Source organism: Eschscholzia californica, unplaced genomic scaffold, assembly GCF_041429995.1.
Source record: "Eschscholzia californica isolate CP2 unplaced genomic scaffold, dmEscCali1.0.p SCAF_3, whole genome shotgun sequence".
Lineage (NCBI taxonomy): Eukaryota > Viridiplantae > Streptophyta > Magnoliopsida > Ranunculales > Papaveraceae > Eschscholzia > Eschscholzia californica.
Window position 1 is genome coordinate 283,366 of NW_028238420.1, and position 15,940 is coordinate 299,305.

General features: G+C 44.5%; 1 protein-coding gene across 2 annotated transcripts; it reads right to left on the reverse strand.

Moving 5' to 3' along the window:
• Positions 1-926: 926 nt before the first annotated feature.
• Positions 927-9,176, reverse strand: LOC147547402 (histone deacetylase HDT1-like). Of its 2 annotated transcripts, none has more exons than XM_086671404.1 (4): positions 9,109-9,176; positions 2,053-2,120; positions 1,743-1,965; positions 927-1,204 (listed from the first exon to the last, which is right to left on the reverse strand). In XM_086671404.1, the coding sequence occupies exons 1-4, from the start codon at positions 9,119-9,121 to the stop codon at positions 1,179-1,181; spliced, it is 330 nt and encodes a 109-aa protein (XP_086527530.1). In that variant the 5' UTR covers positions 9,122-9,176; the 3' UTR covers positions 927-1,178. The 2 variants fall into 2 exon arrangements, with proteins under 2 accessions (XP_086527530.1, XP_086527529.1); XM_086671403.1 differs by lacking the exon at positions 9,109-9,176 and adding an exon at positions 2,319-2,399.
• Between the last annotated feature and the right edge of the window lie 6,764 nt (positions 9,177-15,940).

A 15,940-nucleotide genomic window follows, 5' to 3' on the forward strand; every position in this document is an offset into this window, starting at 1 on the left:
CATTGCCGCTGCCGTTGCTGCACCAAAACGACTCCACTTTGTTCTGAAACTCCTGTACATGCTCTCTTTCTCAGCATCATCAACCAAAATCTCGAAGCTCACCAACTGATGGAACCTCCTCTATATCTCAATCTTATACAAGTCTTAAATCACAAGAATCAAAGATACTACTATCTCAAATTTGAGGAAAAGCTTCAAAAGGCATTTTTTTCTACACCTTTGATTTACATGAAAGGAGACACTTTTTTTTTTTTTTTTTTTGTTGAAGAGATGAAAGGAGACACCTTGGTAATAACACTAAGCGCTCTTAGAAATTCTCAAATTAATAGTCACGGTTCTCTCACCTCTCCTCTTCTTTATTTGGACTTTTCGGATGAATCACTTAACAGAAACCAGATGACGACAGATCTCTCGTCATTCAAGACATATGGTAACGGATTTTTTTTAGTGGGAAAATTTACATGCCATTCTTCCAAAATTTTTTTTATGGGAAATCGACTTTCTCATTTATTTGGTTTCAACCTTTTTTTTCTCTTTTTCAAAATGATCTTAGCCCAAAATCTGGCTTGCCCATACTCGAAATACCCGTTTTAGATTGGATCTTAGCCCGAGCTAGAAGTAGTTTCTACGGGATCATCAATGTTATGTGTTTCTAAAAAAAAAAAACCTTTTCCCACCCCTACCTCGATCCGATTCTATCCACGAAAAATGTCCAACCAACAAAGTGCAACAGATTTGCACATGTACATACATTCCTCTTATCCTGTGGGTCAACGATATGTCGCCCATTTACTTCAGGCTTATATTTCTTCGATTTTCTACTTGTTTCTGTTGCATTATCCATTGCACAGTGCTCTTCATTGGTCTACCAACCATTGGCAGCAGCAACGTTAGTCACCCATAATCCTCCTTTCGGTGCACATGGGTTTTATCTTGTTTGTGCCCCACAAATTTCATTATGGATCCCTGACCAAATGTCAAATTCACAAAAAAACAAACTCAGGCTACTAAACCTGCAGTTTGTCTTAGTCAAGAAGAACATAACTATTTTAGGTATTTCAGACTACTAAATAAGTTGCATACAAACTCCTACAATAAACAAACAATACTAAGACCTATTACAATTTCCCCAGCTTCCTCACTCCTCCCGCACTAAATGCTTTGCCTTCAAATGAGATTCAGCGTTTTGTTATAGTTGAAGGTCCTGCGAAAAAAAAAAGATATAAACAATTTAAAACTCTATAAATATACCTCTTGCTCAACTTAAGGTTAAGCACATTTTTTAGGCAATGAGGTTTTGTTACATGAACTGCATGAAAATGAACCTGCTGAACTGGGGACATACCATTGTCACTTACGGATATTTCAGACAATTGAAGCTTAACTCGGACTTATTTTATGTCCCTCAGTCTCTCTCTCTCGAATGGACCAAAATCAGCTCTATAGACAAACAAGTCAGACAAACCAACGTCCTAAAACCACAACTAACAACTGAAGCTTAACTTGGACTTATTTTATGTCCCTCAGTCTCTCTGAAATGGACCAAAATCAGCTCTATAGACAAACCAACGTCCTAAAACCACAACTAACACGGAGGCTTGCTCGTGTGAGGCCAACTAGCTTGGGGCATGTATACAACTGATATTTCAGACAATGTGTGAGCATAACTCAGACTTATCTCATGTCTCACTCAAATGAACCCAAAATCAGTCTGAGTCTGCTTTATCGAACATTTTAGTTACCTTCTTTCTCAGGGGTACATTTGTAGCCACAAAAATAAACACTTCCACTTTTCCATGTGTGTGATATTTTAAATTTGTGCTTAACATTGATGTCAAACGCTTTTTGAGGGCATGTCTCCGGAGAAAGGATTCCAATTACAAATTCTTCTCCATTAGTGTTGAGAGAGAGGGTAATCGCTTCATCTCCCTCTTCCTGCTTGTTGTTTGGTATACCTAGTGATGCCTATATTATAATATTAAGAATATTAGAAAAGTTCATAATGATTTATCAAACGTTTTAACCTAATAAGAAAAGTTCATAAGATAATACCAGTGAAAGATGCAAAAGCTTGTTCTTGGATCCAACTTCAACGGACTCTCCAGCTTTTACTTCAACACCTGATAGTAAATAAGAGTTTGATGGTAAAAGTTTAGCATGAAAAAAAAACTAGGGTTTTGTAAGTAAAAGTTTAGCATGAAAAAAAACCAGGGTTTTGGAAGTAAAAGTTTAGCATGAAAAAAAACCAGGGTTTTGGAAGTAAAAGTTTAGCATGAAAAAAAACTAGGGTTTTGGAAGTAAAAGTTTAAGAAATTTACCCCAGAAGTCCATCGAGAGATAAAATCGGTAGAGAGAGAGAGAGAGAGCAAATCGGGGGATATAGTGTGAAAGGTTAATCCCTCTTTACTGTGAAGAGTAAATCGAGAGATAGTCAAGACTAGGGCTAGGAAAACGGTCCGAGACCCGGGGTCCGGCCCGGACCGTTAGAGACCGATGCTCGTATCCCACCCGAGCCGGGCTAACCCGGCCCGATGAATCGGGCTTATTGGGCCGGGACTCGGACATAACCTCAAATCCGAGTCCCGGGCCGTTATGTCCGTCCGTTACCCGAGCCCGATGTAACCCGCCCGAAGTAACCCGCTCGCTACCCGTTTATATAATGAGCCCTACCTCATATCCTATAAATAGCCTTCTTAAACAAAAAAAACCTAAACCTATTCCAGTTTACCCTAATCACCCACCGCCTCTCTCTCCCAGCCCCTCTCTCTACCAAGTTATTACCAGTAGATAGCTATGTATTCTCATCCCTCTCTGATCTTTCACCTCCATTATACTACTGTCTCTCGTCTCTCTCCATCCAACAGTAACATCCTTCGAAGTTCGAACTCATATTAGAGAAGTTAATCATTGATTTTATTTATGATTTTATGTTGTTACTTGTTTTTTTGTATTTTATTTTGAAGGTTGTATGTAGATCTTCCCTCTCTCTGCGCCTCTCTCTATCTCTACGGCTCTCTCTCTTTTACTTCTCTGTAATCTTTTTAATTTTTGTAGTGGCAAAAAATCGTACTAGGCCCACTTCGTCTAAATGTCGCCTAGACACAACCTACATCGAGTAAATGTCACTTGGGCCTAGCACACTCGTCTACTGGTTGGACACTCTCCAACTAGGAATTCGACCCATTAGAAGCTTGAAGGCTCCAAGCCTATGTGAGCGTCCATCTAGACAAACAATAAACCATTAAAAAGTAATAATACTCCAAGCACCCCTTGGTCGCCCTCAACCGAGCCTGTCGGTTACCGAGTCAACCTCAACTCCGGAGACCTCGCCATGTATTCATTTGACGAAGTCCCTCTAAAACCCCACGTCGCCTTAAGTACCATTAGGCGATCTCAGACTACGAAGAGTCTAAAGTCGAGGCGGCGTAATCGTACGATCGAGTTACTCCAGACGACAGATCGACGGCCAAGAACGAGTCTCCCTTAGGGTTTGAGGTCACCCTCGACCTCAATTATCTCGGATCTGACAGACTCCACGAGTCCATCAGTCGCCTATAAATAGAAGGAGACTCAGACTCCAAAGGCATCGAAGACCGACTAGGAAACTACAGAACATTCTTTCTCTCTCTCACATTTAGTATCTTCTGATCAGTGCTCTAGACGACGATAATCGACCTTCGAATTCCAGAAGACTTGAAGGGTAATCTTCTAGGGGATCACTCTAGACGGCGATAATACATCTTCAAGCTCCATCACCCTCGAAGTCCTTCTCAAGTCCCTGTTACATCCCACTTCTCCCTTATCCAGAATCTCCGATCGAGACGACCTCTCGACCTGCTCCAGGATATAAACCCGACCAACTATCCCGTAGAGTCGAAGCTCCGGCCACTCTACGAGTCTAGCCACCCTCCGACGATACAACACGGTGACACCCTCAACATTCAATCGATTAATATTTATCTTTTATAGTTTGCTGACTTGACCGTGGGAGTGCTCTTGGCAAGACACCATCCCGGTGTCCCCAAGACTTCACGGTTTTACTTGTTTTTGTTTGTCTGCAGGTCCAACCAGAACTTCATCTGTCTCGAGGTCTAGAGCCCAAGTTGTCGGTGGCCCACCAATCGACGATCTATTGTGTGATTTTCTACCGTCCACAGTTTAGCGCCCACCGTGGGGCCCCTTCAACTAACATCTCAGACGACCTCATTAATGGAAGAAGGAATGGTAGCCTCACCAAACGATGTCTCGACCCAGATCGCCGAACTCACAGCTCAGATGCGAGAAAACTCCCAAAAGTTTAAAGCCGTGGAGGAGGAGAATGCTCTGGGTCGAGCAGAAAACCAACTACTTCAAGAAAAAGTTACTGAACTCGCCATGGTGTATCCAACAGGACCTAGGTTTCGAACTTCAGTCAACCCGATGCAATCCTTGGTGACCCCTGAAGCAGGAAACTCCTCCAGCCAACCAACCGTCTAGTCTGGCACCATTGGCATCTCGATTTCGAATCCAGTGACTAATACTACGACTCCGGCAACGAGGTTATTACCATCTTTCCAAAGCTCAGCTCAAACCAATCAACAATCGCAGTCGATGACTGCCCCTTTTTTCTCATCCTCTCTTACTCCTCCTCCTTTACTACGTACTAGCGTATCCTTTAGTCTGTTGACTGATGGTCTGAACTCTGGCTTTGCAGGAACCCCCTTGGAGCAGGCGATGGCTAAAAAATTGGCAGAGATGGAGGCTCTGATCACTCGCATTCCAGGAGTCCCAATCCCCCTTAGAAAGAGTCAACCACAGAGTTATGCAGACTCCCCTTTTGTCGACGCCATAGCCTTAGTGGAGATGCCGAAGAAATTTTCGTTCCCGAGTATGAGAATGTATGATGGCACCTCAGATCCAGACGACCATATTGCATCCTACAAGCAAAGGATGTTCACTGCAGCCATACCCAGGGACCTTAGAGAGGCTTGCATGTGCAAAAGCTTCGGGTCGAGCCTCATTGGTCCAGCTCTCCAGTGGTACATTAACCTGCCGAACAACTCCATCGCCTCATTTGCCCAGCTGACAGACACGTTCATTGAACAGTTCGCGAGTAGTAAGAAGTTAGAGAACCTTTACCGACTTAGCCAGAGGCGAGGTGAACCACTTAGAGATTATGTAGGGAGGTTCAACAGAGAGCGAACTCTACAAAGAACTCACCAAGTTCAACTGCACCACCATGGAGGATATCCTTGCTCGAGCTTGGGTAGAGATCCGTTGGGAAGAAGACGAGTACCATCGAAGCAGACACTACCTTAACGACGAGCGATCCCGTGAACGTCACTTGAGACGAACAGATCGTAGGTCAGATGGTAGACACTTAGAGCCCTACACTACCTCAAGGCGACCTCAAGCCCGAGACGACAGAAAACCACTTGATCCACCAGGTCTAATTGCCGAACGGACCAGTTCGCATCAGAGTTCTAGACTACAACATGAACATCGAACCATCTGAGTAGTAGGGCAAGGTGGACAAACTACAACTCGAAGATGAACTCAACATTAATAAGAGTTGGAATGCAACACATCTAAAGTTGTACCATTTCTAAACTCTAAACTATTTTTATTACATTTCATCTTGAATAAACTTACTGACTTAAGCATCGGAGAGTCGGTGGCTACGCCACCGACCAACCCTCTAGCTCGATTTTTTGCAGGTTAGAGCATCTTACCCAAACAAACAGACGTCTCGCCAGAGGTGTATCTCTAACCTTCTAAAATTCTACCTCAAAAGCTTACACTTTCTTAAAAACTCTACTGAGTAACTTTTGTACTGGAGGGTCGATGGTTCCACCATCAACCTCCCCTCTTACCCAATCGCAGAGCGACTAAACACGACCGAGGGACAAACATGGCTGGAAAACAACACCTCCATCATCCACCAACTTTAGTCGACTCTAGAGACAACAGTCTGGAAAAGTTGATTCAACTTCTAGGCTAAAGGGCACGAAACATTCTACACCTACAATCTGGGGCAAAAAACATCAAATAACCCCTTGGGAGCACGACCTAGCTGGAACCAGACCTGAATCTTGCACTATCCTGGACTCCACACAAGGTTAATCGATATTCATCTCGACTCCCATACTGATAACAGGAAGTATTGAATGTCTTCACCCATTATTTCTATCATTCTTTGTTGATAGAAAATTACTAATTTGTGCGTCGGAGGGCTGGTGGTGTTGCCGTCGACCTTCTCTTTTGTGTGTGCAGCTCGGTCAAAGCTCGTGGACAAACAGGAGAAACACAACCTTCACCCATCCACCGAAGCTAGCCAGCAAATAATCAACCTAAGTCCAGAAAAATAATGTCCTGCACTTAGGCTGGAGGGACGATGGTGCCTAAAATGCGAGCTCGAATTCCCTCAAAGCTAAATGGAGACTAGAGCTATCAACCTTAAACTTCAGACGAAGAACATAAGACTTCAACGAAAAACAAAAAATTTCTAGAAGCTTACTATCGCTTCGACGAAGCAGCAAGGTTCACGCTCGAGCTCCAACTGGCCTAACAGGGGACAAATAATACCATGAAATGCAAGCTTAAACTTTCAACATAGCCACACAGAAGACTAGAGCTATCGACCTCATACTTCAGATGAAGAACATAAGACTTCAACGAAAAAACAAAAATTCTAAGAAGCTTACTGTCGCTTCAAACGAAGCAACGAGGTTCACGCTCGAACTTCAATCGGCTTTAAAGGGAGCACTACAATACTACATACCTTTTTGTACCCCCCACATGATCTACTCAAGGCGCCATTAATCTCCCTTCCTCTAATACTCTTCTACAACTCTTTCTACACATTGTAGCGGGTCGAGACGTCTCCGAGACTCCACCCGGCCTAAGGAAGGTTCGAGATAGACACATCCTGGGGAATATAAATACCTTGGGTGTTACCTAAAGAGAAGGAAAGCTCGAGACCTCGAAGTCATCAAGATACCACAACGTCTTCGAGACCTCACTCTTTTCCTGAAAAATTGCACCGTCGAGCTTCACCTGAAAAAATTACGCCTCGAGGCTTTTTGACTCTGAAATTCAACCATGGTGCAGAAAGTCTGCCATCCCAAATGGCTTTATTCAAGAATGGTATCTCCAGGTCCAACTAAGTAAACGATAGGGGGGCCTCAAATGTTAACTTAAAAAAGTGCACCGTCAAAATTCGGGCGACTAGGCACGAGAGGACAAAGCTCAGCTCTAAAACTACTTGCTTGTAACATTTTCTTACTCAAAATGTTCAAATTATGTAACTTAAAGCATGAATTTCATGAAGAGATTACCATCCTTTCATATTCAGAAGTTCAACACTACACTTCTACTAAAGGAATATAAACAAAGTGTGATTAGAACAACAACAAAACACTACAAAAGCCCCATGGGCGTCGGAAGTCATACATAACTCGATACATGTCTAGAAGATGAAACAACATGGGCCATTTGCCACACTCTCTAGAGTGTTAACTTCCCTGCTACTTCTCATTCTGTACGAAGTCCTTTCTCATTCTCCATCATCTTGTCTCGAACACACAATCTAGTAGAGTTTCCCATCTCAACGAGGTCTACCTCACATGTGTTATGCTCTGCCTTGAATCCTTCATAAGCGACCTTCAACTCGTCGAGTAGCTTTCCATCGACTCAACGATTTACTCATAATAGTCAGAGGGAACCTTCTGAGCATGTAATTTTTTAGATACAATCCACACCAAATAAAGAGGTATGTCGATCACCCAGCTAAATATGTTTTATAGGTATTTGCGAAGTCTAAAGCTTGATAAGTATTTCCATTTCACTCAAATAGGTCAAGCCGACACTAAGTCCATCTAGAGTATGTTTTGTCTTTTTAGGGAAACTAAAATCCCGCTAACATAAAGCGTGTGGTCGGCTCGAGTCTAGCAGATAGTTGAACATCTAAAGCTACCAAAACACTCCCATTTGACTTGAGTCCATCATTAAACCATCTGGACTGCTCTAGGCAACTCCAAGGCCAAAATTTCATGAACTTCAAAACACATTGATTTTTCCAAATATACTACCCACAAAAATATATATATATATATATATATATATATATATATAAATATATATATATATATATCTGTGTGCATCCCACACAGTCGTTGAGATTCTTGAAAACAAATGGTAGCTCAAATTTTAAGTAGTCCTCGCCACTCGCCAATACAGAAATAAAAGACCCGTGATTCCATACACAACATTAACAGTAAAAATTCCTAAGGGTTTTTGCAACCAAAAAATAAAATAAAAAATACAATAAGCACGTGGAGTTCTCCAAACTCCATGGACAGTTTTGAGAAAACTCAAAGTGCCTAAAGGCAGTTTAGAAATTTCCTCCAAACTGCCTTTAAGCAATTTGGAGGAAAATCCCCAACTGCCTAACGACAGGTTGGAGGCAACTTCCTCCAACCCGCCTAAGGGGGGTTTGGAGGATTTTCCTTCCAAACCACTCTTAGGCGGTTTGGGATTCTTTCCCTCCAAACTGCCCTTTGGCAGGTTGGAGGTTTTTTTTATGCTAAGCTGGTGTCGTGGACTATTTTATCAGGCTCTTAGATGACGGGTTTGAGTTACGTGGTTAATTGTAAAAAATACATAATTAAGGTCGAACAAAGACAAACTGCGACATTTGGTCAGCGTTCATTCGAGGTAACTCGATGATGGTCATGTTCGACAAGAAAATATATTTTGGATACATCTCTTGATGTTGGAACTCCGCTAGTATGACTATAAACCTGACACCTCCTCTGAGTTACAAAATCTACTCTCTAAGTGAGCCACTCGCCAACTTAGAGAGTGGAAGACAAACTGTAGTGGCCAAAAATCGTACTAGGCCCACTTCGTCTAAATGTCGCCTAGACCCAACCTACATCGAGTAAATGTCACTTGGGCTTAGCCCACTCGTCTACTGGTTGGACAATCTCCAACTAGGAATTCGACCCATGAAAAAAACTAGGGTTTTGGAAGTAAAAGTTTAGCATGAAAAAAAACCAGGGGTTTGGAAGTAAAAGTTTAGCTTGAAAAAAAACTAGGGTTTTGGAAGTAAAAGTTTAAGAAATTTACCCCAGAAGTCCATCGAGAGATAAAATCGGTAGAGAGAGAGAGAGAGAGAGCAAATCGGGGGTTATAGTGTGAAAGGTTAATCCCTCTTTACTGTGAAGAGTAAATCGAGAGATAGTCGAGACTAGGGCTGGGAAAACGGTCCGAGACCCTGGGGTCCGGCCCGTTCGGCCCGGACCGTTAGAGACCGCTGCCCGTATCCCACCCGAGCCGGGCTATCCCGGCCCGATGAATCGGGCTTATTGGGCCGGGACTCGGACATAACCTCAAATCCGAGTCCCGGCCCGTTATGCACGTCCGTTACCCGAGCCCGATGTAACCCGCCCGAAGTAACCCGCTCGCTACCCGTTTATATAATGAGCCCTACCTCATATCCTATAAATAGCCTTCTTAAACAAAAAAAACCTAAACCTATTCCAGTTTACCCTAATCACCCACCGCCTCTCTCTCCCAGCCCCTCTCTCTACCAAGTTATTACCAGTAGATAGCTATGTATTCTCATCCCTCTCTGATCTTTCACCTCCATTATACTACTGTCTCTCGTCTCTCTCCATCCAACAGTAACATCCTTCGAAGTTCGAACTCATATTAGAGAAGTTAATCATTGATTTTATTTATGATTTTATGTTGTTACTTATTTTTTTGTATTTTATTTTGAAGGTTGTATGTAGTTCTTCCCTCTCTCTGCGCCTCAATCTATCTATCTCTGCGCCTCTCTCTCTCTCTCTCTCTCTCTCTCTATCTCTACGGCTCTCTCTCTCTTTTACTTCTCTGTAATCTTTTTAATTTTTGTAGTGGCAAAAAATCGTACTAGGCCCACTTCGTCTAAATGTCGCCTAGACCCAACCTACATCGAGTAAATGTCACTTGGGCCTAGCACACTCGTCTACTGGTTGGACACTCTCCAACTAGGAATTCGACCCATTAGAAGCTTGAAGGCTCCAAGCCTATGTGAGCGTTCATCTAGACAAACCATAAACCATTAAAAAGTAATAATACTCCAAGCACCCCTTGGTCGCCCTCAACCGAGCCTGCCGGTTACCGAGTTAACCTCAACTCCGGAGACCTCGCAATTGTATTCATTTGATGAAGTCCTTCTAAAACCCCACGTCGCCTTAAGTACCGTTAGGCGATCTCAGACTACGAAGAGTCTAAAGTCGAGGCGGCGTAATCGTACGATCGAGTTACTCCAGACGACAGATCGACGGCCAAGAACGAGTCTCCCTTAGGGTTTGAGGTCACCCTCGACCTCAATTATCTCGGATCTGACAGACTCCACGAGTCCATCAGTCGCCTATAAATAGAAGGAGACTCAGACTCCAAAGGCATCGAAGACCGACTAGGAAACTACAGAACATTCTTTCTCTCTCACACATTTAGTATCTTCTGATCAGTGCTCTAGACGACGATAATCGACCTTTGAATTCCAGAAGACTTGAAGGGTAATCTTCTAGGGGATCACTCTAGACGGCGATAATACATCTTCAAGCTCCATCACCCTCGAAGTCCTTCTCAAGTCCCTGTTACATCCCACTTCTCCCTTATCCAGAATCTCCGATCGAGACGACCTCTCGACCTGCTCCAGGAGATCAACCCGACCAACTATCCTGTAGAGTCGAAGCTCCGGCCACTCTACGAGTCTAGCCACCCTCCGACGATACAAAACAGTGACACCCTCAACATTCAATCGATTAATATTTATCTTTTATAGTTTGCTGACTTGACGGTCGGAGTGCCCTTGGCAAGACACCATCCCGGTGTCCCCAAGACTTCACAGTTTTACTTGTTTTTGTCTGTCTGCAGGTCCAACCAGAACTTCATCTGTCTCGAGGTCTAGAGCCCAAGTTGTCGGTGGCCCACCAATCGACGATCTATTGTGTGATTTTCTACCGTCCACAGTTTAGCGCCCACCGTGGGGCCCCTTCAACTAACATCTCAGACGACCTCATTAATGGAAGAAGGAATGGTAGCCTCACCAAACGATGTCTCGACCCAGATCGCCGAACTCACAGCTCAGATGCGAGAAAACTCCCAAAAGTTTAAAGCCGTGGAGGAGGAGAATGCTCTGGGTCGAGCAGAAAACCAACTACTTCAAGAAAAAGTTACTGAACTCGCCATGGTGTATCCAACAGGACCTAGGTTTCGAACTTCAGTCAACCCGATGCAATCCTTGGTGACCCCTGAAGCAGGAAACTCCTCCAGCCAACCAACCGTCTAGTCTGGCACCATTGGCGTCTCGATTTCGAATCCAGTGACTAATACTACGACTCCGGCAACGACGTTATTACCATCTTTCCAAAGCTCAGCTCAAACCAATCAACAATCGCAGTCGATGACTGCCCCTCTTTTCTCATCCTCCCTTACTCCTCCTACTTTACTACGTCCTAGTGTACCCTTTAGTCTGTTGACTGATGGTCTGAACTCTGGATTTTTTAGTATAGAGATTTAGGGTTTAAGATCTTTTTAAATCTTTTCATAGTCTAAGTTTTCATAAATTTTTAGTTTAGGGTTTCACCCTATGATAATCTAGGGGGTTCATTATGGTAGGGTTTCATAATGGTAATAGAGAGAGGGAGAGAGTATTGCCTGTAGACGGTGAAAAGTCTACGGGTCGGAAGTCAGAAGGTCGGTAGCGGAAACGTCTTCTGGAATTCCAAACGTCGAGTTCTTGATTGATGGGCACCAGCAACGTGTGAAAGAAACCTGCAAAAGAAGGTGAACAGACACAAACAAACCCGTGAAGGCTTGGGGGAACACCGGGATGGTGCCTGCCAAGGGCCCTCCGACGGTCAAGTCAGCAAAGTATTACAATGAATAATAAATGAAAAGCCGAGGATGTAACCGTTGATGCGTAATCGGAGAGTGGCTAGGCTCGTAGAATGACCGGCGTTCGAATCTACGGGAGTGAAATGATCGGAAGTATGAGAGTAGATGTTACCAGTAGCGTCGAGCAAGAAGAAGGTTGTGATCTCTTCGAAGACGTCTGGAAGCGTCGAGCAGGGAGCGTCGAGCCGGAAGCGTCGAGCAAGGATAAGCTTTAACACCCTTGAGGCGTCCAGTAGTGTCCACGACCAGAACCAGGTGAACTTGTATGCAAAACGTCTCAAGGATAATCGAAGAGCAGAGAGCGAGTGGAGAAGAAGAAGTAGTATGGGTTGCTTTGCTCTGTATTCCATGATCTGAGAAATGAAAGTGCTCCTCTTTATATAGGCTTGAGGAGTGATCCGTTGGGAGGAGTAAAGGCTGACCGTTACGGAGTAAATGCATGTTAAGATACCTGGGATATGGTGACGTGTACGCTGGCTGTACATGCACAACGGTTGTGCATGTTCTTTGGCAACTACTCTGATTGTGCATGTGCATGGTCTCACATTTATGTGAGACGTTACCATGTTATGCATGTCAATAATGGGAGAATATTCGTTGCTGGGGTTACGTTGACCAAGTCTGATATCTTTGTCATTATGGATATATTTGACATGTAGAGTATCTCTTCATTAAATAATCTCTTACACGTGGTACGTGGAGATATAGACGTGTCGAGCGCCAGACCTGTGGAGATTCGGGCGTGTGGAGCTTTGTGCACGTGGGAACTCTTTGCACGTGATTGGGCCTTGACACGAGTTTTAGGGTCTAGTTGACGAGTACCCATTAAGAGACTTCTGGGCTGGGCCCAAACAAGGACAAGCGAGCCGGGTTGGGCTTGACGTCTCGATGGACATTTTATCGTCGAGGGCCCAGGTGTAGTTTTTGGTCAACACAGTTTGTCCCCCACTCTCTAAGTAAATGGTCTATTTCCTTGGAGAGTAGATGAGGAAGAAGGAACGAGGGCGGTCCCGTTGGTTAGATGATTTCTGTGTCAAGCGTGTGAACCAGATAACAACGTTGCAGCCCTGCTTGGGAGGAGAAGTCCGGGAGACCTTCCCCGTCGTCGGGCAGGTTTCGAGATGTCCCTCGCGTTATCGGACCGCGTCGAAGGTTCGTTTGAATCGTGGCGCTTCGAGGGTCTTCCCCACGCGGCCGGGGCAGCGTGGAGCAGGATCTTCACGCGGCCGGGGCAGCGTGGAGCAGGATCTCCACGCGGCCGGGGCAGCGTGGAGCAGGATCTCCACGCGGCCGGGGCAGCTTGGAGCAGGATCTCCACGCTGCCCGGGCAGCGTGGAGCTTCCCCACGCTGCCTGAGCAGCGTGGAGAGTCCACTGTTGTCGAGGTACGACGCCGGGAGTTCTTTTTTCGGGGTAACCGAATTTGGTGACTTGGCGGAGTAGTGCCATGTGGACGCCCAGGTGGCGTTTATGTCATGGATCATCAGGATCTTGCCATGTGGCGATGTGACCCATGAGTCGATGTGGCCCTTTGATCAGGGGTTGGGAGCCCTATAAAAGGGATCCTTAGGCCTTTGAAGTTCATTATTGTGAATTTTTTTTTTTTTTTAGAGCTCTGGATTTCTAGAAGCGGTTTTCTCCTGTTCTTCGCGTTCTTCGTGATCTTCATACCAATTCTCAACAAGTAAGTCATTTTTCCATTTTTTGAAATTTCGATCCTTCGATCTGTTTTCGTCGTATGGAACTTGCTATTTTTCGTTTGTCTTACCGATCAGCATGTTCTTCCATATTAGTGCTTGTATGAAACTTCCCGTATGCATGTGAACTTGTAGTAGGCGTATGCTTCCACTCGTAGTAGTTATAGGGATACACGAAAACCTGTAGCTGTTGTGTAAACTTGTAATTCGTACTGGCACACGAGTGAACCGGTGAAGCATGTAGGAGTACACGTAAATTAGTAGCTCTTGTGGGTGTACATGTAAAGCTTTGTAATACGCATAGTTGTACACGTAAACTTGCGAGGTGGAGGTGTGTACACGCACTCATGAGGAGGATGCGTGTAAAATCTCTGACGTGTATCTGTGCACAAGAGAAAAAATTATTCAATCCTGTAAGTAGTACGGAACATACCTCAATTTAACGTGACTCGTCTATACGCGTTCTTGATACGTAAGTGTCTTTATTTTGTACATGCCTCCATTTTGCACGCGATTTTCAGTTAGTCTGTCTCGTACTCGTGTGAGGTATTCCTGAGTGTGTTTTCCCTTTGATACGTAGGATGGCCAGGACTTTCCCATACAACCGAGAACAAAGTTGTGCTGAGCTTTCTCCGCATTTAGGTGGAGATCCTCATGTTGACTCGTCTTCTGATGACGAGATCGATGTGGAACAACAACTCTCGGTGCTGACTGAGGAGTGCGTAGAAAACCTCAGGATGAGCTATCAAATTCCAGCAACTCTAAAGATGAGAGCGCCTGAACCTGGTGAAACTGTAGTTGAGTCGCGTCGACCTGGGTATTATGCCTTTTATGAGAACTTTCTGGAAGCGGGCATACGATTCCCCATTTCTTATCTGGTGAGGGATGTGTTGGTTAGGTTCGGGATAGCCCCCACTCAACTCATGCCGAACGCGTGGAGGTTGTTGATGGCTTTGGAGAAGCTTGGGGAGAATCTGAATGATCCTTTAACCGCGCAAGATGTAATCGCCCATTATTTCATGAAAGCAAATGATCATGGATCAAGGCAGTACCAGCTCAAAGTCCGTCCAAAGATGGCAAAGATTATAGTTGGTTTGCCACGTTCTGAAAAGAATTGGCAGCGCCGGTTCTTCTTTGTTAAGAGGGACGGCGTGTTTACCCCGCGCGAGAGCGGGAATGTCTCGTTCAAATGGAGAAATGCTCGTGAGTGTCGTCCATATTGTCGATTACGCTTTCACACGCATTGTTCTTATGCGTTTCGTTTTCACATGTTTTGTTTTCACATGTTTTGTTTCACATGTTTTGTTTCACATGTTTTGTTTCACATGTTTTGTTCCACGTGTTTTGTTTCACATGTTTTGCTCCACGTGTTTTGTTTCACATGTTTTGCTCCACGTGTTTTGTTTCACATGTTTTGTTTCACATGTTTTGTTTCACATGTTTTGTTCCACGTGTTCTGTTTCACATGTTTTGCTCCACGCGTGTTTGACTTTTACCTGTTTCCTCCGTGTGTGTAGATGTTTTCTTCAGCTGTTTCCTTTGTTTCTTACAGGTGGAAACATGGCTCCAAGACAGAGTTTGAAGGTACCCTCAGCTAAGGAGGTGGCCTCCAAGAAGAAAATTCCAACGAAGAAGCCGAGGGTCGAAACGTCTCCCGAGCGTGTGCTCGTTCATCCCCCTACTTCTGGTATTGGGCCTTCTTCCTCGAGAGTTAATACGCATGAGGCAGATTCTGGAGCGATGCACGTGGATTTTTCCTCCTCGATGTCGGTGTTCGAAGATCCATCTTCCCTTCGACGTGTTTCTAGCTCCTTAACTTCTGAGAGTGATAAGGCCTATCTTAGGAAGATAGGTGTTCAGAAGGCGTTGGAGCAGACGGCGCTTAGTGGTTACCAGGTTTGTTAGATCAGACGTCTGCTACATCATCGGCTTCCCGACTTGCATGTGTTCATATCCATATTATTTGTTGTAGGCAATGATGAGTGCGAACTACGCCCAGGAGCATATTAGTTCTTTGAACGCGCAGATCGAAGCGGAGAGTAGTCGCCACGCAGAGTCGGAGAGATCCATGCAAGGGCGCTATGAGGAGTTAGAGGTCAAGTACTCCAAGCTGAAGATCTCGCATAAGAAGTGTGCGGGAGTGCTTAAAGAGATGACTTACAATACTGTGGCAGTAGCTCGAGGCGAGATGATGAAGCAGTACGTTGCAAACGAGCATACAGGATGGGACCTCGAAGGAGAGATTGAGCGTTATGAGGCCCTGAAGGATGTTGATTACAACTTAGATTCTTGCTCTGACTAGAGATGTCTTTT